Here is a 24,392-nt window from a genome sequence, read left to right on the forward strand (position 1 = left end):
TCCCTGAATGATTGCATGAACAGAACCCTCCACTGACCTGAAAGTAGACAAGTGGTTAGTGCTGTGACTGTAGCAGGAGACACCTTGTCTTTTTAACCACTGAGCCATCTGGGCCTGTTTGTCACAGCATCTTAGCCTACCTAACTAACACATAAGTCTCCATACTGACCTCCTTACATGACTCTGAGGGTAATTTTAATTACTATTTCTGATTCCTATCATATTTTTTCTTATATTAAGCCAGAACCTTGTCCCTGCTCTGCTACATAAAACACAATTTCATTGTATAAAATGCCAGCTGGGCTGTGTGAGATTTAGGGATTTCCTGAGCCTATCTAAATGTCTACAGCTCCGGGAAGTACAAAGTGAATCCAGTCGTGGAGAGAGGCCAGCAAGGTGACTATGCAGATAAGCACTTGCTACCCAAGCCCCATGGCCCAGTCAGAGAGACCTGACTCCACTAAGCTATTCTCTGACGTCTATGTGTACCATGCCACAGACATGCTCCCTGACATCCTAAATACACACAGAATAACAGCAAATACATTTAAAAACAAATAAATAAAATTATGGGTAGAAAAAAAGCCAGAAGGGAGAAGGCAGGCTTGCTTTTAACACAGGGGTCATGGCTGGAGAGCATGGTAGGTTACCTCCGGTCAGTGTCCAAGGCTGGGCATTTAACATCAACTACGGTTACTGAAACACTCCAGGAAAGTCCTTTCTTGTGACACAGTCCTGGGGACAGTCCAGTCACATCCTACACCCCAGCAATCACTGGAGTGCTTTGGAAATGCAGGTCTCCAGGGCCACTATCCAGGGCTGTGTGGAGCCTGGGAATCTGATTTAAAAAGTTCCAAGGTAGGGACCTACAGCAGATCTTCCTCTACCTGCCGACCCATTTGGTTGGTGTTCAGTGCCAAGATCTTCAGTGGAGGAGAAAGGAGGTCCTTCTGCGTAGGCATTCCTTCCCTGCCGGCATGAACGCATCTGGCCTAGAGTCCAAGTCCCTCCTGCTGAGTCTGTAGAACCCCTGGGCCAACCAGGAAAGCCCTGTGCTTGAGGGCCGGCCCTGCCTCGCTGCTCCAAAACATGAAGTTCACCTTGTGTGGGGTTCTGAAAGCACCCCAGTTCCTGCTCCTGTCCTCGTCTGCTCCTCCCAAACCAGTCACTTGAGACTCAGGGGTGGTTCTACTTACTCAGCCTCCTGTGGTGTGGTGGGGTCTGACCAGGCAACCATCGGGGACTCAGCTGGTGACAGGGCCTTGAGCTCTTCGGCTTCATCATCCTGAGAAGGTAACTTCTTCCTGTAGAGACTCAGACAGGTAAGGGATCCTTCGGAGAAGGCAGGCTGGGGGGTGAGATGGCTTGGCTTGGGACTTCAGTCTGCATGTCTCTCAATGGCCTGGCCCAAGATGAACAGCACAGACTTTTAGAAGCATGGGTCAGCTTAGAAACAAACATTTTATGAGTTAATGAATGCAGAAGAGAAGAAGGGCCATTTCCTAAAGACTTGTATTAGCATAAAACCACAAAATTCCCAGGGTTCACACATGGACCAAGAGTCTAAGGACATAGATGCCTTAGGCATGTTAGTGCATGACAGCAATGTGTTAGCTCGTCAAGTGAGGTCAAGAAGATGAGAGCTTAGGGCTTAAACTCGAGTGTACCCCAACTGGGAATAACATGGCAATGCACACGGAATAGGAAGGTCAGCCTTTAGGACACAAACAATAAAAAAAGTTAGGACACATGTGATGATTTACCTCCCCAGTCCCAGTGCTTGAGAGACAGAGGCAGGAAGCTTGTGAGTTCAAAGGAAGCCTGGACTCCATGGTGAGACACTGATTTAGAGAGAATGAATAAACAAAATGGGGGGGGGGAGAGAGAGGAGGGAGAGAGAGAGAGGAAGGAGAGAGGTAGAGAGGTAGAGAAGAAAAGAGGAAGAAAGGAAAGGAGAAAGAAAAGAAAATAAGAGAAAAGAAAAGGAGAGAAGAGGAGAAAAGAGAAAAGAAGAGAAAAGAAAAGAAAAGGAAAGGAAAGGAAAGAAAGACAGTGTGGCTACAGAGTTTACCCAGCTGTGAGGATGGGGCGCAGTGTGCTGAACTCAGCTCCACTACGATCAGCTAGGGACACACAGGATAGTCTGGCTGTGGCCCTTAACCATGACACTGTGACAACACAGTGAAGCAGTTTGGTTTAAAAGCGAGACCCTGGGTACTGTCAGACAAGATGCTTCAGTGGGTGAAGGTGCTTGCTGTGCAAAACTGGACGTTCGATCTCCAGAACCTCGTAAAAGTAGACGGAAAGAATCGACAGCAGAATGTTGTCTCCTGACCCCCAAATACACACCATGGCACATGCACACTAAATAAATAAGTGAAAAGATGCCATATTTTTAAATTGTTAAGACATTCTGGGAGTGTGAGCTCTTGACTAGGATGCAAAGTCCTGAATTAAAAAGAAAACTTAAACCAGGCAGTGGTGGTGCACGCCCTTAACCCCAGCACTTGGGAGGCAGAGGCAGGCAGATTTCTGAGTTCAAAGCCAGCCTGGTCTACAGAGTGAGTTCCAGGACAGCCAGGGCTACACAGAGAAACCCTGTCTCAAAAAACAAACAAACAAACAAACAAAAACCAAAAAACAAAAAAAGAAAAAGAAAGAAAGAAAAAAGAAAACTTAAGATAGGAAAAATTGGGGGCTGGAGAAATGGCTCAGTGGTTAAGACTCTTCTTCCAAAGGTCAATTCCCAGCAACCACATGGTGGCTCACAACCATCTGTAATGGGATCTGATGCCCTCTTCTGGTGTGTCTGAAGATAACTACAGTGTACTTACATACATAAAATAAATAAAAATCTAAAAGAGAGACAGACAGAGTGAGAGAGAGAAGAAAAATAAACAAGATGTAGGACTCTGGAAATTTTTATAAAGCACACGGATGCTTTAGGAAGCAATGTGCTGCCAGAATGTAAAAGGAAGCAAGATTTAAGAAGGGGGCAGAGGTTAGTGTCACATTTAGTGTATGTGTGAACATCAGCATTTGCTGCAAAGCATCCCTCTATCGTGCAGCTGAAGGTGCCTAGGTTACGTCTCCTCTGAGAATGCTTCTCAGCACTGCCAGCAGAGGAGGTCTGAGTCCTGCTGCTTCCTATCTTTAATGTCTGCCCCATCTGTCAAATGGGACAGCGGCACATCTCAGACAGAAGCACAAGCAAGTCATCATGGGTAACCTGTGGGCTGCTGCAGCGGCGGCGCCTGGAACTGTGAGGGTGTCGGACTTGGCAGGAGACGGTGGTGGTCTCTCAGGAGGAGGGAGCGTCTCCTCTGGGATGAGGGGGCCACTGTCAGCATCCGTGTCTTCCACCTGGAGCTCCGGGTGCTCCTTTGTGGCTGGTACTGGGGAGAGTCAGAGAGAGAGGCTGTTTTTGGAGGGTTTCTGATGCCTTCTCCTTACCCTGGGCTACCCCACCCCCAGGCAAGCTCCATGCAGCATGAAGCCCTCTGGGTGTCCCTACCACCCCAACCCCAAACCCAGGAGCTGGAAATCTAGTCTAAATATTCCAGAACTCTCTTCTAGCCTCTCAGCATGGAAAGCAGCAGCAATCTGGGGAGGCTGGGACTAAGTATCACACAGACAGGTCCATCTGTCCCCTCTCAAGGTAGGAGAAACCATGTCTCCCAAGCCTGTAGAGAAGGGCAGAAGCCAAGGCCATGGATCCTTGAAGAGACTCCAATTCAGATGTATTTGCTGTCTTGACCATGTGTTTCCCTGGGAACTTACTCTGGAGGGTATTTACATCTACAGCAGGAGCATCTAGAAATCACCTGCTGTCTATTTGGACCTCTGAAAAACCCAGACCTTCTTCCTCAGAATCAGGTACTTCCTGGAGGCTGGGGGGTGGGGGCGGGCATGGTACCTCCTGGGATACAACACTAGAGTCAGGGCACTTTAGAGGCAAGCAGGCCACGGACCTGCTCCCCAGCAAGGCTGGGAAGTACTCTGAAATAACTGTCCCTGGGATGTTTCTTTTCATGGCCACCATGAGAAATCCTGTGCGCAGCTTACAGCTATACAATGGGAAGGAAGAGGGGCCTCAGAGCTGGGTGTTTATTTTACTAAGTCATAAGCCCCCCTGAGGAGAACCGCCAAGAATGAGAAAAGTTTAAAAAAGAAACAAAAACAAAAAACGGAGGTGGATCGTTCACTATACTGACAGAGGTTCTCCAGGCTCAGAGGAAGATGAGACCTCACCTACTGTCCACTAGTTCCCATGGGAGCAGAAGAGGAAGGACCCTAAAGGTTAGTCCCCAGGGTTCCAGTACTCCCAGCATGGCCTCAGCTCTAGGCCCAGGATAGCCAGTATGCTACATCCTCAGGAAGTCTGACTCAGGCATCCAGGCAGGGGGTGCCCTTCCACCCCTGCCTGCTCTGTACAGGACTCCACCCAGCATTGCCATCCCCCAGCCGAAAGGAGAAACAATCAGGCAGCAGAGGGCAGCTCAGATGAGGTAGGTTATATTATATTGTTTTCTAGACTAATAATGCTAGAAACAGGAACATTAAAATGGTAAGTGTTTACTGTTAGGCATTTCAACGTGCTTATAGGTCGGCACTCCCTCCCTCCCTTTTCTTTCTTCTTTTGAAGTTTTAAAAAATTATATTAGCTGTGGGGTGGTGGTGGAGGAGGCTCACGCCTTTAATCCCAGCACTTGGGAGGCAGCAACAGGTAGGTCTCTGAGTTTGAGGCCAGCCTCTGGGAAGCGAATTCCAGGACAGATAGAACTAAACAGAGAAACTGTCTTGGAAAAATATTTTATTTATTATGTGTGGAGTAGAAGCACATCCCGGTATGTGCGTGTGCATGTGTGTGTGTGCGTGTGGGTGTGGGTGTGCATGTGTGTGATAGGACAACTTGTGGGAGTTGGTTCCCTTCCATTATGTGGATTCTGGGGGTCAATCTTAGGTCTCCAGGCTTGGGACCAACCCCTTGACCCATCTTGCTAGCCAGCCTGATTTCTTTCCTTCCTTTCTTTCTTCCTTTCTCCCTTCCTTCCTCCCTCCCTTCCTTCCTTCCTTCCTTCCTTCCTTTCTTCCTTCCTTCCTTCCTGGGTCTCACTATGTAGCTCAGGTTGGCCTTAAATGCCTAATCTTCTTGCCTCAGTCCTCTACAGCGCTACTTTACAGGTGGGCCCTGGAACTTCCTCTGTAGACTAGGCTGGCCTAGAACTCAGAGATCCTCCTGCCTTTGCCTCCAGAATGCTGGGATTAAAGGTGTGTGTCACCAGTGCCCCCACTTCTGGTATTTGTGTTTAAATGTCAAGTACTCACACCTATTATTTTATTTATTTATTTATTTATTTATTTATTTGGTTTTTCGAGACAGGGTTTTTCTGTGTAGCCCTGGCTGTCCTGGAACTCACTCTGTAAACCAGGCTGGCCTCGCCTGCCTCTGCCTCCCAAGTGCTGGGATTAAAGGCATGCGCCACCACTGCCCAGTCTCACATCTCTTCTTTTCCCCCTGAAGTGGGTCTGACTGGTTAGCTTGAGTTGGCTGCTTGTTCTGGCCTCTTGCCCCAGCTTCCTGAGAATCTGCCACTGTATGTTCTCACCAGGACATCAGCATGTGTTTACCTCTCCAGCAGCTCCGTGGGGCAGTTGTTACTGTTTCCATTTTAACAGCAAGGAAACTGCAGGGTAGGAAAATTCAGAAACCTGCTGCAGATTCAGACCCAGCTCAGAAGTACTAAGGCATCGCTGACAAAACAATTGGGAGTTTTGTGGTTTTCCTTTTCTTTTGAAGCAGGGTCTTGCTATGTGACCCAGGCTAGCCTCAAACTCGAGATCTTCCTTCTTCACCCTCCCCAATGCTGGGATTACAGGCTTGCGCTCCCACATCAGGACCCAGAACAACATCCTCGTTGAACCTCTTAGTTTCCACCTAAACTCCTGTGTCCTGGCCTCGCTGGGCCAGTCACATTCTCGTGGTGCTTCTGGGAGTATTTCCCAGCTGGAGCCCCCAGATCACTAGAGAGGACGTGCATGATTCCAGATGCAGACCAGAAAAGGGGAGGCAAAGAATGATACCACGACACCACTGTCACTCTCCCTCCATCTTCATTATAGAGGGGACCCGTTAAGTCTGTGCTTCTGTGGCCTTGGCAGTGCCTCTAGGCTCTAAGCCTTCAATTCAGCAGGTTCTGTATCTCATGAGTAACACATGAGGACCACACGGAAACCATAGCTCCATTCCCCCCCACCCCCCGTGCTTGTGGTTATTCTTACTGATGCTGTCTGTTTCTGTTTCTGGACTTTATTTTGAGGCAGCCTTAATTTGTAGCCCAGGCAGACACTTAACTCAAGACCTTCAGCCTTCTAAGAGTGCTAGGAAGATAGGCAGTTAGCTTTTTCCATTAGGAGTTGCCTCCATCTGATTAGCCTGTGGGCATGTCTGAGAAGCATCTTTCTTTCTTCTTAATTGGGAAGAGAATCTTTTTATTATGTATGTATGTATGTATGTATGCATTTCTTTATGTATGTATTTATTTAATGTGAGTGCTCTGCTGCATGCACACCTGCATGCCAGAAGAGGGCATCAGATCCCTTCATAGATGGTCATGAGTCATCTGGTTGCTGGGAATTGAACTTGGGACCTCTGGAGGAGCAGCCAGTGCTTTTTAACCACTGAGCTATCTCACCAGCCCCCAGAAGCATTCTCTCAATTGCTAATTGGTATGGGAGATCTAGCTCTCAAGCAAGTCAATAAGAGCGAGTCAGTAAGCAAAGTTCCTCCATGGTTTCTGATTCAGGTTCCCGCTTTGAGCTCCTGTCCTGGCTTCCATCAGTAACGGGTTATGACCCAGAAGTGTAAGCTAAAATAAATCCTTTCCTCCACAAGTTGCTTGTGTTTGGCATATTAACACTGCATCACTGGAGCAAACTGTTGACACTTCTGGCTATGGCAAGCCATGCCGATTTTCCATTTCACTGGCCATTAAAAGTTTTTCTATTTAAGTAAAATTAAATTAAAATAAGAAAATCTACCAAGAGGCCTAGTAAGTAATGACGGTCAAGGTCAGGGGTCCTGTGGAGCAGTACAGTTGGCCCAGCTACCAGCAGACAGAGCTCAGGTGTCACCCCTCACTGCAGGCATGAGCTCACCCCATTCAGTGCCCATCGTAAGCTAGGAAGAGGACACAAGGACAACCACAGCCCTTTCTTACAGAATGTCCTGTCCCTTCTACTGGCTCTGATCCCAGAGGCAGCCTGACCCAGTGTCAGCACAAAAGCTAGTCACATCAAAAGGAAGAATGGGCAGACTGACTTAAGTCAAGGCAGAAAGGGACAGAGGCAGCTGTACTCCTCAAGTACTTTGTCACTAGCCAGAGAGTAGTGGCAACACAGGGACTAGTTTGGACAAGCCCTCAGTCTCCGCTAACAACCCCTTCTCCTGGCCTGCCTGCACCTACCTGCTTTTCCTGTCTGCACCTGCCCACTTCTGTCTGCACCTGCCCACTTCTGCCTGCACCTGCCCACTTCTGCCTGCACCTGCCCACTTCTGTCTGCACCTGCCCACTTCTGCCTGCACCTGCCCACTTCTGCCTGCATCTGCCCACTTCTGTCTGCACCTGCCCACTTCTGTCTGCACCTGCCTACTCCTGCCCACTTCTGTCTGCACCTGCCTACTCCTGCCCACTTCTGTCTGCACTTGCCTGCACCTGGCTACTTCTCCTGCCCGCGCCTGCTGGCTTCTCCTGCCTACACCCATCTGCTTCCCCTGACTACATTTGTCTGCACCTGCCTGCTTCTCCTGCCTGCACCTGCTTGGCACCTGCCTGGCACCTGTATGTTTCCACTTTCCCTGAAACAGTAGATATGAATGGCTCTTAGAAAGTCCAGCAGATTCTCCTAGTCAGTCAAGTCTATCTCCCATGGGCCTCACATCACTCTGCCATCGATTTCCCTCCTTCCATGACCTCTGTCTATTCTTTTAAAAAATATCTTTATTAAGTCTCAAGGATTTCATCCAATGTATTTTGACCGTATTCACGCCCAACTCCTCCCAGATCCACCCCACCTCCCTACTCCCCCCAACTTTGTGTCCTTTTTATTTTTTATAATAACCCATCAACTCCAATCTGGGCTGCTTGTATAAACTCCTGGGTAGAAGGCCATCCATGGGGCATGGTGGATCCACCAGAAGTCACATCCTTACAGAAAACGGACTCCATCCACTGCCCAGAAGCTATCAACTGTCCATAACATTTCAGTTAGGGGTGGGAGTGACCCCTGCCCCTTGTTCCAGTGTTCTCACCAAGCTTCATGGTCTAGAGAGCTGACTGATTTTTCACTATAGTGGGAATGGCTGCCTGTGTAAGAGGATGGCCTGCAGAGAGTGCATGCAGTTGAAGAACTACATTGCTGACTGTGAAGGTGTAGGCATATTGGAAAAAAAAAAATAAGACTAAACCCTGCTAGGTCACTACAAAGTATGAGGGAAGTCTGTAGAGAATCCCACGAGCACAAAGCGTGTTCCCACAGCATGGCACAAAGGTGGGAAGACAGCCCAAGCCATGCAGAAACTCTACTAGGCCACACATGCTGGAGGCAAGATCACACTACCCAGGCGACGGATGGAGCTCCTGATCTCCTTGGTGAAGTTGGAGTTGGACAAGGCTGTCCTCCGGGAAACAAGGACAGGGATGCGGGTGATTGCGGGACGATAGCTGGGCACATTGGGGAGGTGGTCAGCTGGGTTTGGGGGGCCAGGTCTGGGGCGCTCCTGGCCAGGTGGCTGGTCCTGGACCAGGCGATTCAGCTCCATGTTCAGGCCTGGTTTAGCCATGGTACTGGGTCCCGGAGGTGGCAGGCAGAGGCGTGATCCTGGGGACTGTAATCAGGAGCTGAGTTGAGGGAGGTGGTGCAGGCAGGGCTCCTCCCCAGCAGGGACATAGACCAACCTAGGACTTGCCTGTGCTGTAGCAGCCCTGCCCAGGTCTGAAGCACGCACTCCTGTCCCCAACACTCAACACAAAGAGCATCACCGAGTCATACAGATGATTCACCCAGTAGCTTCAAAACACTTCTCGGAGTCCTGGGTCTGTTGATCAGCCACAGTACTATTCTCTGTGTCAGATTCTAAAGATCCCAGACTCAGAACCTCAGAACCCAGGCTCCAGTGTGCTGAGCTCAGTACAATCTTGCTGTTCAAAGAACCCTTGCAGCCAATTCATCATCCTCCCAATCAGAGACAGACACTGTGTTAGGACCCTGGGGTCAATGGGCTGCTTACCAAAACCACTTGAGGATGCTTATGTGATCCTGAGGCCCAGCCTTGCTCTAGGTATCTAAGAAGTAAGGCTCAAGGCTATTGTGTTAAATGCTAACACTGAAGCCAAATCTGCCAGACAGCAGGCAGATTCTGGCTCCACGGGGCTTGGTAGGGCTTGAATTCTGCATCTCTAATCCAGTTTCCAGGAGATAACGAAACTGTCAGCTTTTGAGTAGTAGTGAACAGTACTTTCCCAGACTACCTGGGACAGGGTACAGATGCAGCTTAGCCGCTTTTGTTTGGTTCTAACCTTACATCTCTGTGGATGTTCAGTGCCCAGCCTGGACCCCATAGGCTCTGACAGACAAGTGTTGATGTCCATAGAGAAAACTTGAATGACGGGTTGAGCTGCCATTTAGCCTGTGTGGGAGGTCCTAGCACTGCTCTATTGATAGAGCTAGCTCTGGGTCTCACAGAAAGGAGGAGCCAGAAGCCAAAGTAGTCCGTGCCTCCACATTTTGCCTACGGTGGGACACACTGCATGCCTCAGTTCTGTTATTTGTAAAATAATCTATCGGCCTTACTAGGTAACTCAAGGGCCAGCAGCTTGAAGAGCAGAACTTTGGGAGTGCATCAGTAATGCTGCCCTGTGGTGGTTTGAATGAGTATAGCCCCCCCATAGGTTCATAGGAAGTGGCACGACTAGGAGGTGTCACCTCATTGAAGGAAGTGTATCACTCGGGGTGGGTTTCAGATGCTGTTTCTCTCTTCCTGCTGTCTGCAAGTCCAGATGTAGAACCCTCAACTACCTCTCCAGGACCATGTCTGCCACGCTTCCCACCATGAAGACAATGGACTAAACCTCTGAGCCTATAAAGTCAGCCTCCATTAAACGTTTTCCTTTATAAGAGTTGCTATGGTCATGGTGCCTCTTCACAGCAAGAGAACACTAACTGAGGCACCAGGCCCTGGGCTGAGGTGCTAGAGAGGCCACAATACAAAGCCGGGTATAACTGGAGCTCCCTGCCCAGGACATTAGCAAAAAGATAGGGATGTGGCCACAGAAATGGGCATGGTCGAGCCATTTACAGGCACTGCCCCCCTCCGCCTCAGGGTCTCTGCACAGGTTATACTGCATTTTCCCTGAGAGAAGGTGGCATGAGGGAGCAGCAGGGCAAGACTCTCCCAACACTCTGGGAGTCATTTCCTCAGTATCTTTGAAGGACATCATCTAGTTGGAATAATGTGGCTCCAAGACACAGAGGAAGGTCTTTGCCCAGGACAGAATGGTGGGGCCCTAGGTAGAAAGGAGATGAAGGGTATGGAAGAGGATGCCCCACCCCAAGCTGCCACCAGCCTTAAAGTCCCTAGAGCATCTTATACAACTTCGCTCCTACCTGTTGAGTTTGTGGCCTCCCCTTCCTCCTTCTCCTCTTCTTCCTCCTTGTTTTCCTCCTCTTCCTCCTCCTTCTCTTCTTCCTTCTTCTCCTCTTCCTCCTTCTCTTCTGGCAACTCCTGCAGAGACACATAGAGAGGACATTGAATTCCACCCAACTCCTACACCACCCAGTACCAACCAAGGCATCTTCTGGGCCATCCAAGGAGGCGCTTAGTAGAGGGAAGTATCTAGAAGCCCAAGGCCCTAAACCCAGGATTATATTACACATTGAGAGGACCCCCTCCCCATGTGTTCCCGTTCACGGGGACAAAGCTAACCAAGCAGCCACCCCCAGAATCTTTACTCCAGGATCACATCTCCCTTAGTGATCCTCTTAGGTCAGCCTCTTAGATTCCCCCCACTCCAAAATCTCAGCTTTCTCTGTCCTATGGACAGTTACCAGCAAACCCCATTCCTACCCTTTCATCAAAGGGCTTGGCACTCCACTTTCTACCTGGATCGATGCTAACTCTGGCTGTGTCCTTTCTAGCTGGCACTCGTCCACATCAGCCTGCACCACCAAACAGCTATCCAGCAGGACACTGTTGACACAAGGGGCAGAGGAAAGAGGCAGTGTTAGTGGAGGTTGGCATTTCCAAATGCTGCCGAAGGCCAACTCTGACCAGGAACAGCAGACATGGAGATGTCACAGGTTATGTGACATCCACACCGACAGTCTACTGTCTGACACAAGGGACTGCAATAAAGCCCACACTTATACTGGGAAAGAGGGTTTCCCCAGAGAGTGGCTTAGACACTGGGCCTTGAGGATGACTTCAGACATGGGGAGAAGAGCAGTCCAGAAAGAGGACGCCATAGGTAACGCCCAAAGAAGCATCTCTGGGATGACGCCCATTCAGAATATACATACCCTAGGCTTCCTCAAGTCTGAAGGACTGGTTTCCATCCCCAATATGGGGGTGGGGTGGGGGCAGGGAGGTGAAGTGGCCTGACCGAAATCACAAACCTTAACCCAAGGCCCTTGTTGTTTCTTCCTCGTGAATTCAGCACCAACAACGGTACAATTCTAAAGGCTTCTGACATCACTGGCCCAGCCAGCAAGTATACATGAGTGACAGGGGTGGGGAAGGTCCTAGAAGGGACAGGGAGGAGATTGTGGCAAACAGGGGAACTCTTGTCCCTGTGAATGGGGCTCTACTCTGTTTGGAATGAAGGACGAGAGATATCAGATCTCTTCACTTTCCAGAGAAAGTCAAAGCTGGTTTTTCAAGTGTACTGTCCTGATATTTGAATGCTATGTTAGCATGAGTTTATCCAGAAGAGCTAGGCAATCTCAGTACTCAGGAGCTGGAGGCAGGAGGGTCAGAAGTTCAAGACCAGCCTTGGTTATATAGCAGGTTTAAGGCTGAGCTGCATAAGAACCTATCTCAAATACCCCCTTATCCCCATCCTCTAAGAGCAAACCTATACACACACACACACACACACACACACACACACACACACACACACACTCACACACACACTCACACACATACACACACTCACGCACACTCACACACACATACACACACTCACACACACACTATTCAGCCTCTAGGAAGAGTTGGGCCCTTAGATGTCTGGATGTGACCTCTATGTTAGAATGGTAACTCAGAACTAGGGATAAAGTAATGTGAGAGCATATGTGAGTGCATCCACAAGTGTGTGTGTGTGTGTGTGTTTGAACAGGGTCCAGGTTGTCCAGCTTAACCTAGAACTTGCTCTATATTTGAAGGCTGACATAGAACTTGTGATCCTCCTGCCTCAGCTTCTCTGGCGTTGGGATCCCAGCATGCACTGCCAAAGCCAGATTCTAATGTGTCTTTTGTAGTTAGAACTAGGCCTTGCTTCCTAGCAGCCCCACCTGACCCTCAGAGCCCTGTCCCTAGGGATTCACAGAAGATGTTCCAAGGTGTCATATGTGCCCAGAGGGCCATGTCTCAGCTCTTCCTAGGCGGGTAAGCAGGGGCTGGGACAGGATATAGAGGCGTCTGTATGAAGCCTGCTGCCAGGCACTGGGAACGAGCCTGTAATCACATGGCCATGGCTGCTTCTGTGAGTTGTGTGCCAGGCTCCGTGCCAAGCTCTTTACAACATTATTATCCCCCTTGCTTCTTTATCCAAACAGCCCCTGCCAGGGTTGTGGTGAGATGGTGTCAACACTTTAGCTTAGAAAACATGTCTCAGAGAGGCCACAGGCAGCCTGTGGTCACACAGCCTCCTCAAGGTGAGTCCAAGTGCATGTGTTTGCTCTGCTGCCCTCCAGTCACGAGCAGTGTCTACACTGCCTCATGCCAAATGTTGACCATGTCCTGGTACATCAGCCTTCATGGGTCTTTTCACCCCTAAGAATATGTTTGACTCACTTTACAATGGCACTTCAAGAAGAAAACATTCATTTATATCTTGCAATGTTTTCTTAAGTCTAAAAGTTCTTTCGGTGGGGGCTGGAGAGATGGCTCAGCGGTTATGAGCACCGACTACTCTTCCAAAGATCCTGAGTTCAATTCTCAGCAACCACATGGCTCACAACCACCCGTAATGAGATCTGACGCCCTCTTCTGGTGCATCTGAAGACAGCTACAGTGTACTTACATATAATAATAAATAAATCTTTTTTTTTTTTTTAAAGAGTTCTTTTGGTCTGTTTTTAAGAGAAATTAACAATTTCTTAGGTTGGCAACTTGCCTACCATGTGTAAACGCCTAGGTTCAGTCAAAGGAATACTCTAATATTCTCTTGGACCCCTAAAGTACTTTGGTGCTATGTCTCCTGCCACAAGCAGAAGGTGGCTTCATGCAGATGGGCCTCCTCCTGTCTTAGGGCTTGAGTGCCCCAGTCTGCAGCACTGGCCAGAGGCCTCCCAGTGTCAGGGCTCTGGCCTTGGGCAAGGCACCTGGAACTCTGGGGCTTCCAGTTTATTCCTATGTCAAAAACAAAAACAGAACAACCCAAAACAAAACAACGACAATAAACCCCCACCCCCACCCCCAAATAACAGGGCCTTGCATGGCTGTCAGATGTCAGAGACTGAAATGGAAAAGCCGTAAGAATGCCAGCTTTTATCTCTGGATTCTCCTCGTTTCTTCTCTCTAAACACTGTGAGATGCTAGCTTTGTTTGCATTTCACTTTGGAGGAGCCAGACCCTGCCTTGCACTTCCTGGCAGGGCAGCTGAAAACACAGCTCTGAACCTTAATGTGCCTGTCTGTGAAGTGGGCTCAGAACCGGAACGGCTCTTATTATCACTGCTCCCATCAGTCTTACAGCTAATCCCTGCAGCAGCCTCAGCAGCAGGTTAGATTACTGCAGACATGTTTGGATAAACAACTTCAGCTAGCAAAGCAATTTGGCCCTGTCTGCATTGCCAAGGGCTGCGGAGGGGTCTGTGTATTCAGGCCATGCTGCTGCCACTCAACAGGATTTGCCACGGCTCCCTCTTGTTCAGCAGTATCTCTCTCAACTTCTAGAAAGTTCCCAAGTCCCAGGGATCTCTGAACAGATCAAAGGGCCTAGGCAGGCTTCTATCAGGCCCTGGACTTCTAGGTGAAGGATTGAGATGGCTGGCTTCTACATTTAACCTTCTTCTCTCCCTCCCCACCTGCCACAGGCCATGCCCCCCCAAGTTCAGGTCTGCAGGTCACCTTCAGCATGTTCCTCCTCTGAAATTCCAGCTCAGGAGGAAGAGAAGACAAGAGCTCAGGGTCAGGAGCGGTCACCTACTTGGGTCTTTCGGGCTCGGCTGGTAGGAAGGCCCATGTTGCAGTAGGTCAGCTTGAGGCTGTGATTGTGAAGCCAAGCCTGCAACTGGAGCATACAAGTGGAGCCCGGAGAAGCCCTGGGTCGGCCAGGACAGCAGCTTCTAAGATGCTGTGATTGGTTCAGCACGGAGCTGGTGCCCTTCCTGGTTCTAGCCACACCAAGGGCAGCGAGGGGGAACTGAAGGAATGCTCCAGGGAGGTCAGGTGGAGACTGTGGGCCAAGGTTGCTAGGAAAAGCAGAGCTATTGCCTGCAGAGACAGAGTTGCTAGGCGACCATCTGCGTTACCAGGGCCTTCACGTCATCAGTAACCTGTGTCTCTGCAAAGCTGGCCAAGGGCATCCTTCCCCAGACAGTAACAGCCAAGCCCAGCCTATCCCTTCACATCTTTTGTGTGTGTGCCTGGGACCACTGACTGTCAAGGAAGAGTGTTGTTCTTCCTTGGGCCCGGAGGCCAAAGGCTCTCTGAATTTAAAGCTGCGAGCGACCCTTGAATAGATGAATGTGTCCCTGAGGTGTCTGGGCTATGTGGACACACACACCCAACATGCACATGGGTACATATAAGCCTGTGTGATGATGCATGTGTGTAAATGTGTATGTGAGTATGTAGCTAGTGTATGCCATACACAGGCGTGCCAATGTTGCTACATCTGAGGACACATGTATAGCCATGGGAACATTTGTATGGGCCCTATACAGCCACCAGCCTTCAGAGGTGTCTTTATTTAAGAACAGGGCACATGGCAGAATTTTCGGGGAAGACCCAGAGGGCAGAAGTAGAGGGGAGGCACATGCTTAATTTTCTCCAAAAGAAAGACTTTCACAATACTAGGTATGGGATGGAAAGTTTATTTTAAAAAGTTGTTTGTATGGGTATGTGTGTCATATATGGGCACATATATAAGCATGTTTGTATGTGTGCACACGTGGGGTTGTGGTATGTGGAGGCCTGCAGTCTCTATTGCTTTCTACTGTATTCACTGAGATTCTCTTAGTTGAACCCAGAGCTAATCCAATTGACTAGTCTAGTTGGCCAGCTTGCTCTGGGAATCTCATTTCCATCTTTCAAAGGTTAAATTACAGGCAGGCCACCAAGTCAGCTGGCATTTATGTGGCTCCTGGAAATCTGAGCTATCTCTCCAGCCCCTAGAAAGACAGGTCTTGAGAGGAGATGAGGTAAGCATTGGAGAAATCAGAAGTAGGCAAGGAGAAATTGTGGTTTTCTGTCATGGTTGGGAAGATGTAATGTGAGCGAGACTGCCCTGAGAACTGTTGTTACCCCCACTGATTCTACGATAGGCTGGTTTCATGGTTAACTGTTTCTTGACTGGGGATGACGTAGTCCATAGTGGGAAGAGGACATTAGTCACCAATGTGTCCTTACTCCAGACCCATTATGGCACCCATCACTGTGACCCCTCTGCAAGGGCTACTGTCGGCCCCCTACAGCTATGGAGGTGGGTGCTAGAGAGAGAAGACACTTGCCAGGTAGCCAGGCTCACAGGCATGGTCCATTCCTGGAGCAGAGCTGTGTTCTGAAGATTTATGGTGTTGCCCGGCCTCAAGCTCTGGCCAGAGAGACAGCCCGGGGATTACAGGATTGGGTGCAGTGTTATGGCAGTGGGTGCATGGCAAACACAGGGAATGAGGCCAGGGGCTAGAGTGGGGCAGATAAGTTTCCCTCCTCCACAGCAGCTGCTCCCTGCTCTCTCTGCCCACACCTCTCTCCAGCACCCCTGCCAGCCATACCACTTTCCTGCTCACAAATCTTAAATGTTCCCTGTGGCTTTTGGGAAACCAGGTCTAAGGACATCACAACCTGCTTCAGAGATAGCCAGCCCACGGTGTACTCTTCTCACCCCATGGTCTTTCACTGGTGGAGTCCGTCAGACCCTCCTCATTGCCCATCTCTGGTCCTGCATGACCTTGGCCTGTGCTCTCTCCTCGCTCACTCCTGCTTCCTCTCAGCCCACAGCTCCCCGCTCTGTCAAATCTTACCCCAGGTCTCCAACTCCTAACTAGGTCAGGGATCTGCCTTCGTTTTTTTGTTTGTTTTTTTGTTTGTCTGTTTGTTTGTTTTTTCAAGACAGGGTTTCTCTGTGTAGCCCCGGCTGTCCTGGAACTCACTCTGTAGACCAGGTTGGCCTCAAACTCAGAAACCTGACTGCCTCTGCCTCCCAAGTGCTGGGATTAAAGGTGTATGCCACCACCACCCAGCTGCCTTGATGATAATGGACTGAACCTCTGAACCTGTAAGCCAGCCCCAATTAAATGTTGCCCTTATAAGAGTTGCCTTGGTCATGGTGTCTGTTCACAGCAGTAAACCCCTAACTAATAAAGATGTGTTTCTATATATCATTAATTTTATATTTATTTAATGCCTACTGTATATTAGGCCCTGTTCTCAAATCATTGAGTAGTGAAAACAGGCTCTCAAATTTCACAGGGGTGCACCTGTGTGAGTTGAGGGGTAGATATCAGGCAATGGGTTTCTTTTGAACACAGTAGAGATCCCAGCCTTCCCAGTCCTCTGATCAATGCTTGACAGAGCTCAGCACAGATCAAAGGCAGAAAGCATCCCTCCCCAGGAACCCCTAATCCCACTGACCAGGACAAGTGACTCACATAGGCTCTTCTTCTTCCTCTTCTTCTTCCTCTTCTTCCTCTTCTTTCTCTTCTTCCTTCTCCTCCTCCTCCTTCTTTTCCTCATTCTCTTTCTCCTCCTCCTTCTCTTCCTCTTCTTCCTCCTTTTCCTCCTCTTCTTCCTCCTTCTCTTCCTCTTCTTCCTCTTCCTTCTCCTCCTTCTCCTTCTTCTCCTCCTCATCCTCTTCCTGGTCCTCATCTTCCCTTTCCTCTTGAATCTGCGGCAGCTCCCTAAGTCAGGATCAGAGGAAAGAGGTGAGTCCCCATGGCTGCTCCGGCCCTCTTCAGCCCATCTCTGACATCTGTCCTGGGACTTCTCAGCAAAGATCCACCTGAGATCTCCATCCCAGTAACCACAGGCTCTCTCTTGCCACAACCTTCCTATATTGTCCTGGTGGTGACTCAAGCACAGCGCTGAGCTTTAGTGAGCCTCAGTTTCCCCTTATGTATTTCTTAGTAATGCAGCTCAGGAGCATGACTTGCTCATCATAATAATCCCTTCCTTTTTGACATGCTTCCTTGACAGAAAGTCCATCATTTTGCTCCTCCCCACCATGCCTCAACACAGGCCCATCAACTGAACCTCCAAAGCTACAAGCTAAAACAAACCTTTTTTTTTTTTTAATATATAACTTGGTGACCTTGAGTATCTAATTACAGCAGAAAACTAACACACAAACTAAATGTCACCAGTAGAGTGTTCAAACACGGTCCAAGAATGGAATCATGAGAGGGGAGTCCTGAACGCTTGTGAGAAAACTTCCAGAAAACAAGAATCTTGTGAGTTTGATTTCTTCAAAACCACGGAATTGTTCTTGGAATGTACTTCCATGCTCCTCCCAGGTGTAGTGGATAGGAAGGAGTGAGTTCACTTTGGATTATCCATTACAACTGGATATTGCTGTTTGTTTATATGCCTGTATGGGGGAAAACATGTTTTTCCCATGGGCTGCTTGTCCTTGTGATTGTACACTTCATTCAGGTGAATAAATTGTGTGATGCTCTGAATAAAGTTGGCTAGTGCACAAGACTTTAGTCCACCTCATTTTTTAGACCCTGCTTTCTCAGGTTCATGCTGCCAACCAGAGCGGTAAACAATGGAAGACGTGTCAAAGCTGGTCTCAGAGATACACACTTTTAATCCCAGCACTTGGGAGACAGTGGCAGACAGATCTCTGTGAGTTCAAGGCCAGCCTGTGAGTTCCAGGCCAGCTGAGACTACATAGTGAGACCTTGCCTAAAACCAAACAAAAACGATGCTATAGTTATATAATAGAATACTACACAACTATGAAAAAGATAAGGATGATTTCTACCTCGTGAATTACGGAAAGCTGCAAGGTAATCAAATATAACGTGCTAGGCCATGTTTTGTACAAAGAAACAGAGAGGGGGGTTGCCTGATTAGCCTTAGTTGTCGACATAGCCCAGAGTAATCTGAGAGAAACCTCTATTGAAGAACTGCCTAGATCAGACTGGTCTTTGGGTATATCTGTGGGAGACTGTCTTGATTATTAATTTGCTTAGGCAGGCCCAGTCCACTGTGGGCAGTACCACTCCCTAGGCAAGCGGTCCTGGACTACATATAATACTAGCTAAACATAAGCCTGGAGAGCAAGCCAGCAAACAGCATTCCTCCATGGTTTCTGCTTCAAGTTCCTGCCTGACCTCCCTCAGTGATGGACTGTATGACCTGGAAGCATAAGCAGAAATAAACCCCTTCCTCCCCTATGTTGCTTTTGATCAGAGTGTTTCATCACAGCAACAGAATCAAACTAGAACAGGGGCTTCCATGTGTACTTGCTCCCAGACTATCTCAGAAATGAGGCTGAGAGAGGGTGCTGAGGGTGGAGAGGCAGATATGGTCCTGCACTGGGTTCTTTGTGCCTCTAGGATTCCACACTGTATGCCTGCATCCTCAAGCACTGACTCCTTTTCCAGGACTTCTCTGTTGTCCCACCTGGGCATCTCCACCATGGCCTCACTCTCTTCTTCATGAGCTGGAGCCACCTCTGTCTCCTGCAGGCTGGAGCCATCTTCCTGCCTGACGTCCTCCCAGCAAGAGTCCACCTCCTCGAGGACAAGATCACGCTCCACTTGTTCCACGGGGAGGATGCTGACTGCAGGGAATAAAGGGGAGCCATTTGTGGGCTGAGGAGGGTACCTTGTGTCCTTAAGTCCTGGGGTCCATCCTGAGGGTCCTATCCCAGTGTCTTGGCTCCTAGTTGGCTGTGGTACCAACAGGATCATAAGCAGCCAGCTCAATGCCCCAGGGACGGCCTTAAACAACATAACTACTTATCCATCCTTTTCCCTTGACTCTCTGCCTTTTCCCCCTCTTGGGATCAAGCTCTGGTTACAGCAGACAGAGCTTGCTTCCTATCATGGCTTATCTGCTTAGAGGTTTGGCTCAGAGCAGATACTATTATATTCAGTGCCATAGCTGATGTGAAAGGACCCAGACTAGACGCTTCACCACCCCAGGCGCAGGGTACCCTAGATGGTCCTAAGGGGTACAGAGAAAGCCTGCTCCTTGCCTATTTCCTGGGTGCCATTTCTTGGTTATAGCATGTCTGTGAGCTCAGCAGCTGCATCTAGACTTAGAATCTCCACTCTCCAGGACAATGTGACTTTTTCATTACAGGTGCCTGTGACTTCTAACATTTCTCTGTGAATTCTGACCTCTGACCGGAAAATGGTGCTAGCCTGTGCTCTTGGCAGCAGTAGGTTCAGACAGCTGGGTGTGGTGGCTCACACCTGTAATCCAGCAACTTGGGATGCAGAGGCAAGGTAGGGAGGATTGAGATGTGGTGAGTTCTAGGCCACCCTGAGCTACACAGGAAGACCATTTCAAAAAACAAAGAAGTGAGCTCAGGACACCTCATGGGAAACCCAACTCACCCTGGGCAGGTGTCAAGGAAGGGAGACTTCCATCATATCGGGTTTCTTAAAAGTTCCAAGGGTCTTGGTGGCCCTCAATCCAAGCATGAATGAATAACAGTGACAGTCTATTTTGGGGACACTCGGTCTTGCTATGCAGCCCAAGGCTGACTTCAAACTTTTGGTCCTCCTGCCTTCATATCTGAAGTGCTGGAATTACAGAAGTGTGCTGCTATGCCTGGCAGGTATTTGTGACATTAAATGTGTGCTGGCATCAGGTCTTATCCTGTGACCATCAATATATAGATAGCATAGTCCCTTTCCTGAGCACTTGCGAGGCTCCACGCTCCACACACTGGGACTAAGACTCACCTATCCTTACATCAGGCTTTTGACGAAGGGAGAACCAGTTTCCCCATTTTATTCTCTGATTTTATGTTTAATTCCCATCCTGCAGATGGGATAGTGCAGCACCATTTAGCATTTTTCTCATTTGGCTTGGCCCCAGTTTCTACCTGTACTCTGCCTGTAGACACCCAAGAAAACCCAGAAAGCCCGGGGAAGTGCCACGCCCACCCCAAGTTCAGCTTTTCTGCACCCGATCCTGGATTCTCCTGTCTTATCAACAGCCCCTCCAACAGTGGCCCCCAGAGCAAGAGGAGAATCCCATTCTGTTCCTCGCTACCAAGTCCTACCCAGACCTAGTAGGGGGCAATGTAAGGAAGAGGACATTCCCATGCCTAAGCGAAGAATATTTTACAGACAAAAAGAACATGCTCAGAGAGGCTGAGCCTCATGCCCAAAGCCATACAGGAATGTGGCAACAGAGCCAGGTCTTCTCTCATTCCCCTTGCCACTGCATCCCAGGAATAAACGCGCCTGTGAGCTTCTCCCCAGTCCTGGGTCCCCACTGGGCACTGTTCCCAGTGTTGGTGTCATCACTGCTTCTTTCTTATGAACTCTTTGTAGATGCTCTGAGTGTGAGTCCTGGGTGGTTGGCCCTTCACAAGCATTTCCTCCCTTCATTTCTATAGCCAGCCTATAAGGTACCCTTAGAACATCCTTGTTTGCAAATAAATATGCCACAATGCTGGACCTGGTTACCAACCAAGAAAGGCAAGGATGGGTGTAGCTGACATACAACCACAGTATGGGGTGGAGGCAAATGGCAGTTCCCTGGGAGAATCAGCTGCCTACAGCGTTCCAGCTCCTTTCTGTAATAGTCAACTTCTTGTTCTCCACAGCCCACCCAGGAGCCATGTGCTGGCATAGCTCACACTATTAAATTTCACTCCTGGAGTCTTTCATGGACATGCTACCTTCCAGTCAGCAACCTGTCTGCCCCAAAGTCACTACATGAGATTCTGCCCCCAGTCAGTGGCAGTCAGCTGCTCCTGCTTTCAGGGCCAGCTGTCACAGGGTCTGGGCACCTAGGTTCTGCTCTGGCCTAGGTCTCCTGAAAGCCAGGGCCCGGGCTTCAATCTATCTTCTCTAGCTGGCATTTTGTTGTTGTTTGGTTGGTTGGTTTTGGTTTTGGGTTTTTTTTTTTTTTTTTGGTTTTTCAAGACAGGGTTTCTCTGTGTAGCCCTGGCTGTCCTGGAACTCACTCTGTAGACCAGGCTGGCCTCAAACTCAGAAATACACCTGCCTCTGCCTCCCAAGTGCTGGGATTAAAGGCATGAGCCACCACTACCTGGCTAGCTGGCATGGTTTATGTTACCTCCTTCCCTCTGGTCCAGGCTACATCTCTTCCCACATACTCTGTTCTGAAGCACGGGCCTTCCCTCAACCTACACATCTCTGAAGGTATGGTTCCAAGCACTTCCGTCACTAAGATCACACAGGAAAGCCAGAGCCCCTGGGAATGGCCGGTTGCCAGAATGCCCATACCCCAGTCATGAAGTCCAGAGGTAGGACGTTCTTTATAATTGAGCCTTGTTGTGTGAGATGTGATCTTGCTTTGAGGACATCCCATGCCTGCAGGACTTGCTCAACCCCAGAGTAGTCTTTGTGAAGTCAGTCCCTGCTTAGCCACCTTCAGGGGCTCCCCATTGCCCAGCGCCTTGTCCCTGCAGGGTTAAACTTCTAGCTTTGACTTCATCATCAAGGACATAGGATTCCAGTTAGCTGACGTGCCCACAGTTCTCCAGCCTCGTACCCTCACCTCTGCAGCATTGCCCTTTCTCACTGCCTGCAGGTGACAGCTGCTATTCAGACCTTCCTTGTGAGCACAGGTTAATCTGGTTTCTGACAGAAGCCTTCTTTGGAAAGCTGGTTATTTTGTGTTATTTATTAGTTTGCTTTATTTATCTATTTGTTTATTTATTTGTTTGGGAGACACGGTTTATCTGTGGAGCCCTGGCTGTCTTAGAACTTGGTTTGTAGACCATGCTGGCCATGAACTTAAGAGATCTGCCTGCACCTACCTCCTGAATACTGGGTCTAAAGGTGTGCACCACCATGTCCAGCTTGAAAGCTGATTTTTTTTTCTTGGTTTTTCTGAGACAGGGTTTCTCTGTGTAGCCCTGGCTGTCCTGGAACTCATCCTGTAGACCAGACTGGCCTTGAACTCAGAAATCCACCTTCCTCTGCCTCCCAAGTGCTGGGATTATAGGCGTGCGCCACCACCGCCCGACGAAAGCTTATTTTTTTTCGGTTGACAATTTTGCTTCAAAATCATTCTAAAGAAAGACATCTAGGGACAGCTGGGTCCTTAGGGTCCCTGGCCAATTCCTCCATCCTACAACCCCAGGACCACAGACAATGCCTGTTTAGTCCACCTCTCTTTAGTACCTAAGCACTACAGGGTTATGGGGTGTACTCACAGTTCAAACACTCAGGATGAGGCAGGAGGATGGACAGTTGGGAGCCAGCCTGGAGTGTACAGCAAGAACCTATCTAAATAAATAAAACTTAAAGACTTCTTTCAGACTTGGCTTAAGAATATCACACAGTCACAGGTTTGAGGTGCAAAGTCACACTCTTTAATGTCAATTACAATGTCACAGTCAGTGGTGGCCCCTCACTCTTGGGAGAGAGAACTAGGGCAGGCCTTGGAAGAACCACTTGTAAGGAAACTGAGTCCTGTGTAGTATGGATGGTGCCAGGTTCTCCTGTGTGAGCATGCTCAGACACTGAGGCCTCACTAGGGCTCTCCATAGTCTCACACCAGAAAGTCTTCCTTGCCCTTGCCCTGATCTGGGTGCTGCTCCCTGGCCAAGAGCCCTGAGAGGAAGCTCTCGGGTTGCACCTAATGTCTCTGGTTTCCTCTGCCCTGCCTGGGGGTGCAGAGGGCTGGGGGTTCACTATTCAAAGAGGGTAGAGATTAGCAGTCACTGCCCCCTAAAAAGTCTTCTCTTGAGGCATCCTTCAGTCCTTCATCCATCCATGCATCTGTTTGTCCATGGGCTCCCCAGGTTCCCTCTCCCTTGTTTCAGAGGCCTCCAGCTGCTGTCGCCCCTGAAACAAAGGAGGTGACAGAAATGTGGGCACCTGAGTAGTCACACAGAGGATGGCTGGATAGATGGATGGAAGGATGGATAAACATCTGAGTGGCTAAGCAGAGGATGGATGGGTGGATGGATGGGTGGATAGATGGATGGGTAGATGGATGGATGGGTAGATGGATGGATGGATAGATGGATGGATTGACAGGTGGGTGGATGGATGGATGGATGGATTGATGGGTGGGTGGATGGATGGATGGGTAGATGGATGGATGGATAGATGGATGGATTGATGGATGGGTAGAGAGATGGATAGATAGTAGATGAGTGGATGAATGGATGGGTGGATAGGTAGATGGATGGATAGATAGGTGGTAGATGAGTGGATGAATAGATGGGTGGATGGACAAGCATCTGAGTGGCCAAGCAGAGGATGGATGGATGGATAGATAGATAGATAGATAGATAGATAGATAGATAGATAGATAGGGTAGGATGGGGATCTCCATATCCAAGCAGAGGATGGTTGGATGGGGAGGCTAGGGGACAGAATAGATGAAGGAAGTGAACATGTATCCCCAGACCCTCAGCCACCCCATGCAGTGAGTTAAAAATTGTTCCTGAAAAGACATGCCTAGGTCCTATCCTATCCTATATAAATGTGACTTTATTTGACAATAGGGTCTTTGAGAATATTATTGGGCTCAGGATCTCAAAGCAAGAGACTTCTGAATTTAGGGTAGGCCTTCCCCCAGTGACTGTCACCCTTCCAAGGGGAGGATAAGCAGAGGACACAGGGAACAAATAGAAGGGCAGCTAGAAGCCAGGGAGGTTCAAGGTGATCAGGACAGCACACGCACAAACATACACACACACACACACACACACACACACACACATATACACACACATACACACATACACACACACACACATACACACATACACACAC

At 49.1% G+C, this 24,392-nt stretch overlaps 1 protein-coding gene across 4 annotated transcripts in view; it reads right to left on the reverse strand.

Annotated features, from left to right (window-relative positions):
• Nucleotides 1-24,392, reverse strand: part of Cngb1 (cyclic nucleotide gated channel subunit beta 1) — a 79,225-nt gene that overhangs the window by 25,987 nt on the left and 28,846 nt on the right. For 3 of the 4 annotated variants that reach the window (XM_031340963.1, XM_031340962.1, XM_031340964.1), the window contains exons 13-18: nucleotides 19,075-19,234; nucleotides 17,097-17,345; nucleotides 11,161-11,248; nucleotides 10,666-10,783; nucleotides 3,230-3,395; nucleotides 1,197-1,304 (exon numbers count right to left, since the gene is read on the reverse strand). In XM_031340963.1, coding sequence (XP_031196823.1) covers nucleotides 1,197-1,304; nucleotides 3,230-3,395; nucleotides 10,666-10,783; nucleotides 11,161-11,248; nucleotides 17,097-17,345; nucleotides 19,075-19,234 — 889 coding nt within the window. Of the gene's footprint in view, nucleotides 1-1,196; nucleotides 1,305-3,229; nucleotides 3,396-10,665; nucleotides 10,784-11,160; nucleotides 11,249-17,096; nucleotides 17,346-19,074; nucleotides 19,235-22,951; nucleotides 23,454-24,392 lie in introns of those variants that run through there. The other variant, XM_031340965.1, reaches the window with a different exon arrangement.

The sequence above is a fragment of the Mastomys coucha genome, unplaced genomic scaffold, assembly GCF_008632895.1.
Source record: "Mastomys coucha isolate ucsf_1 unplaced genomic scaffold, UCSF_Mcou_1 pScaffold22, whole genome shotgun sequence".
In the NCBI taxonomy this organism is placed as follows: domain Eukaryota; kingdom Metazoa; phylum Chordata; class Mammalia; order Rodentia; family Muridae; genus Mastomys; species Mastomys coucha.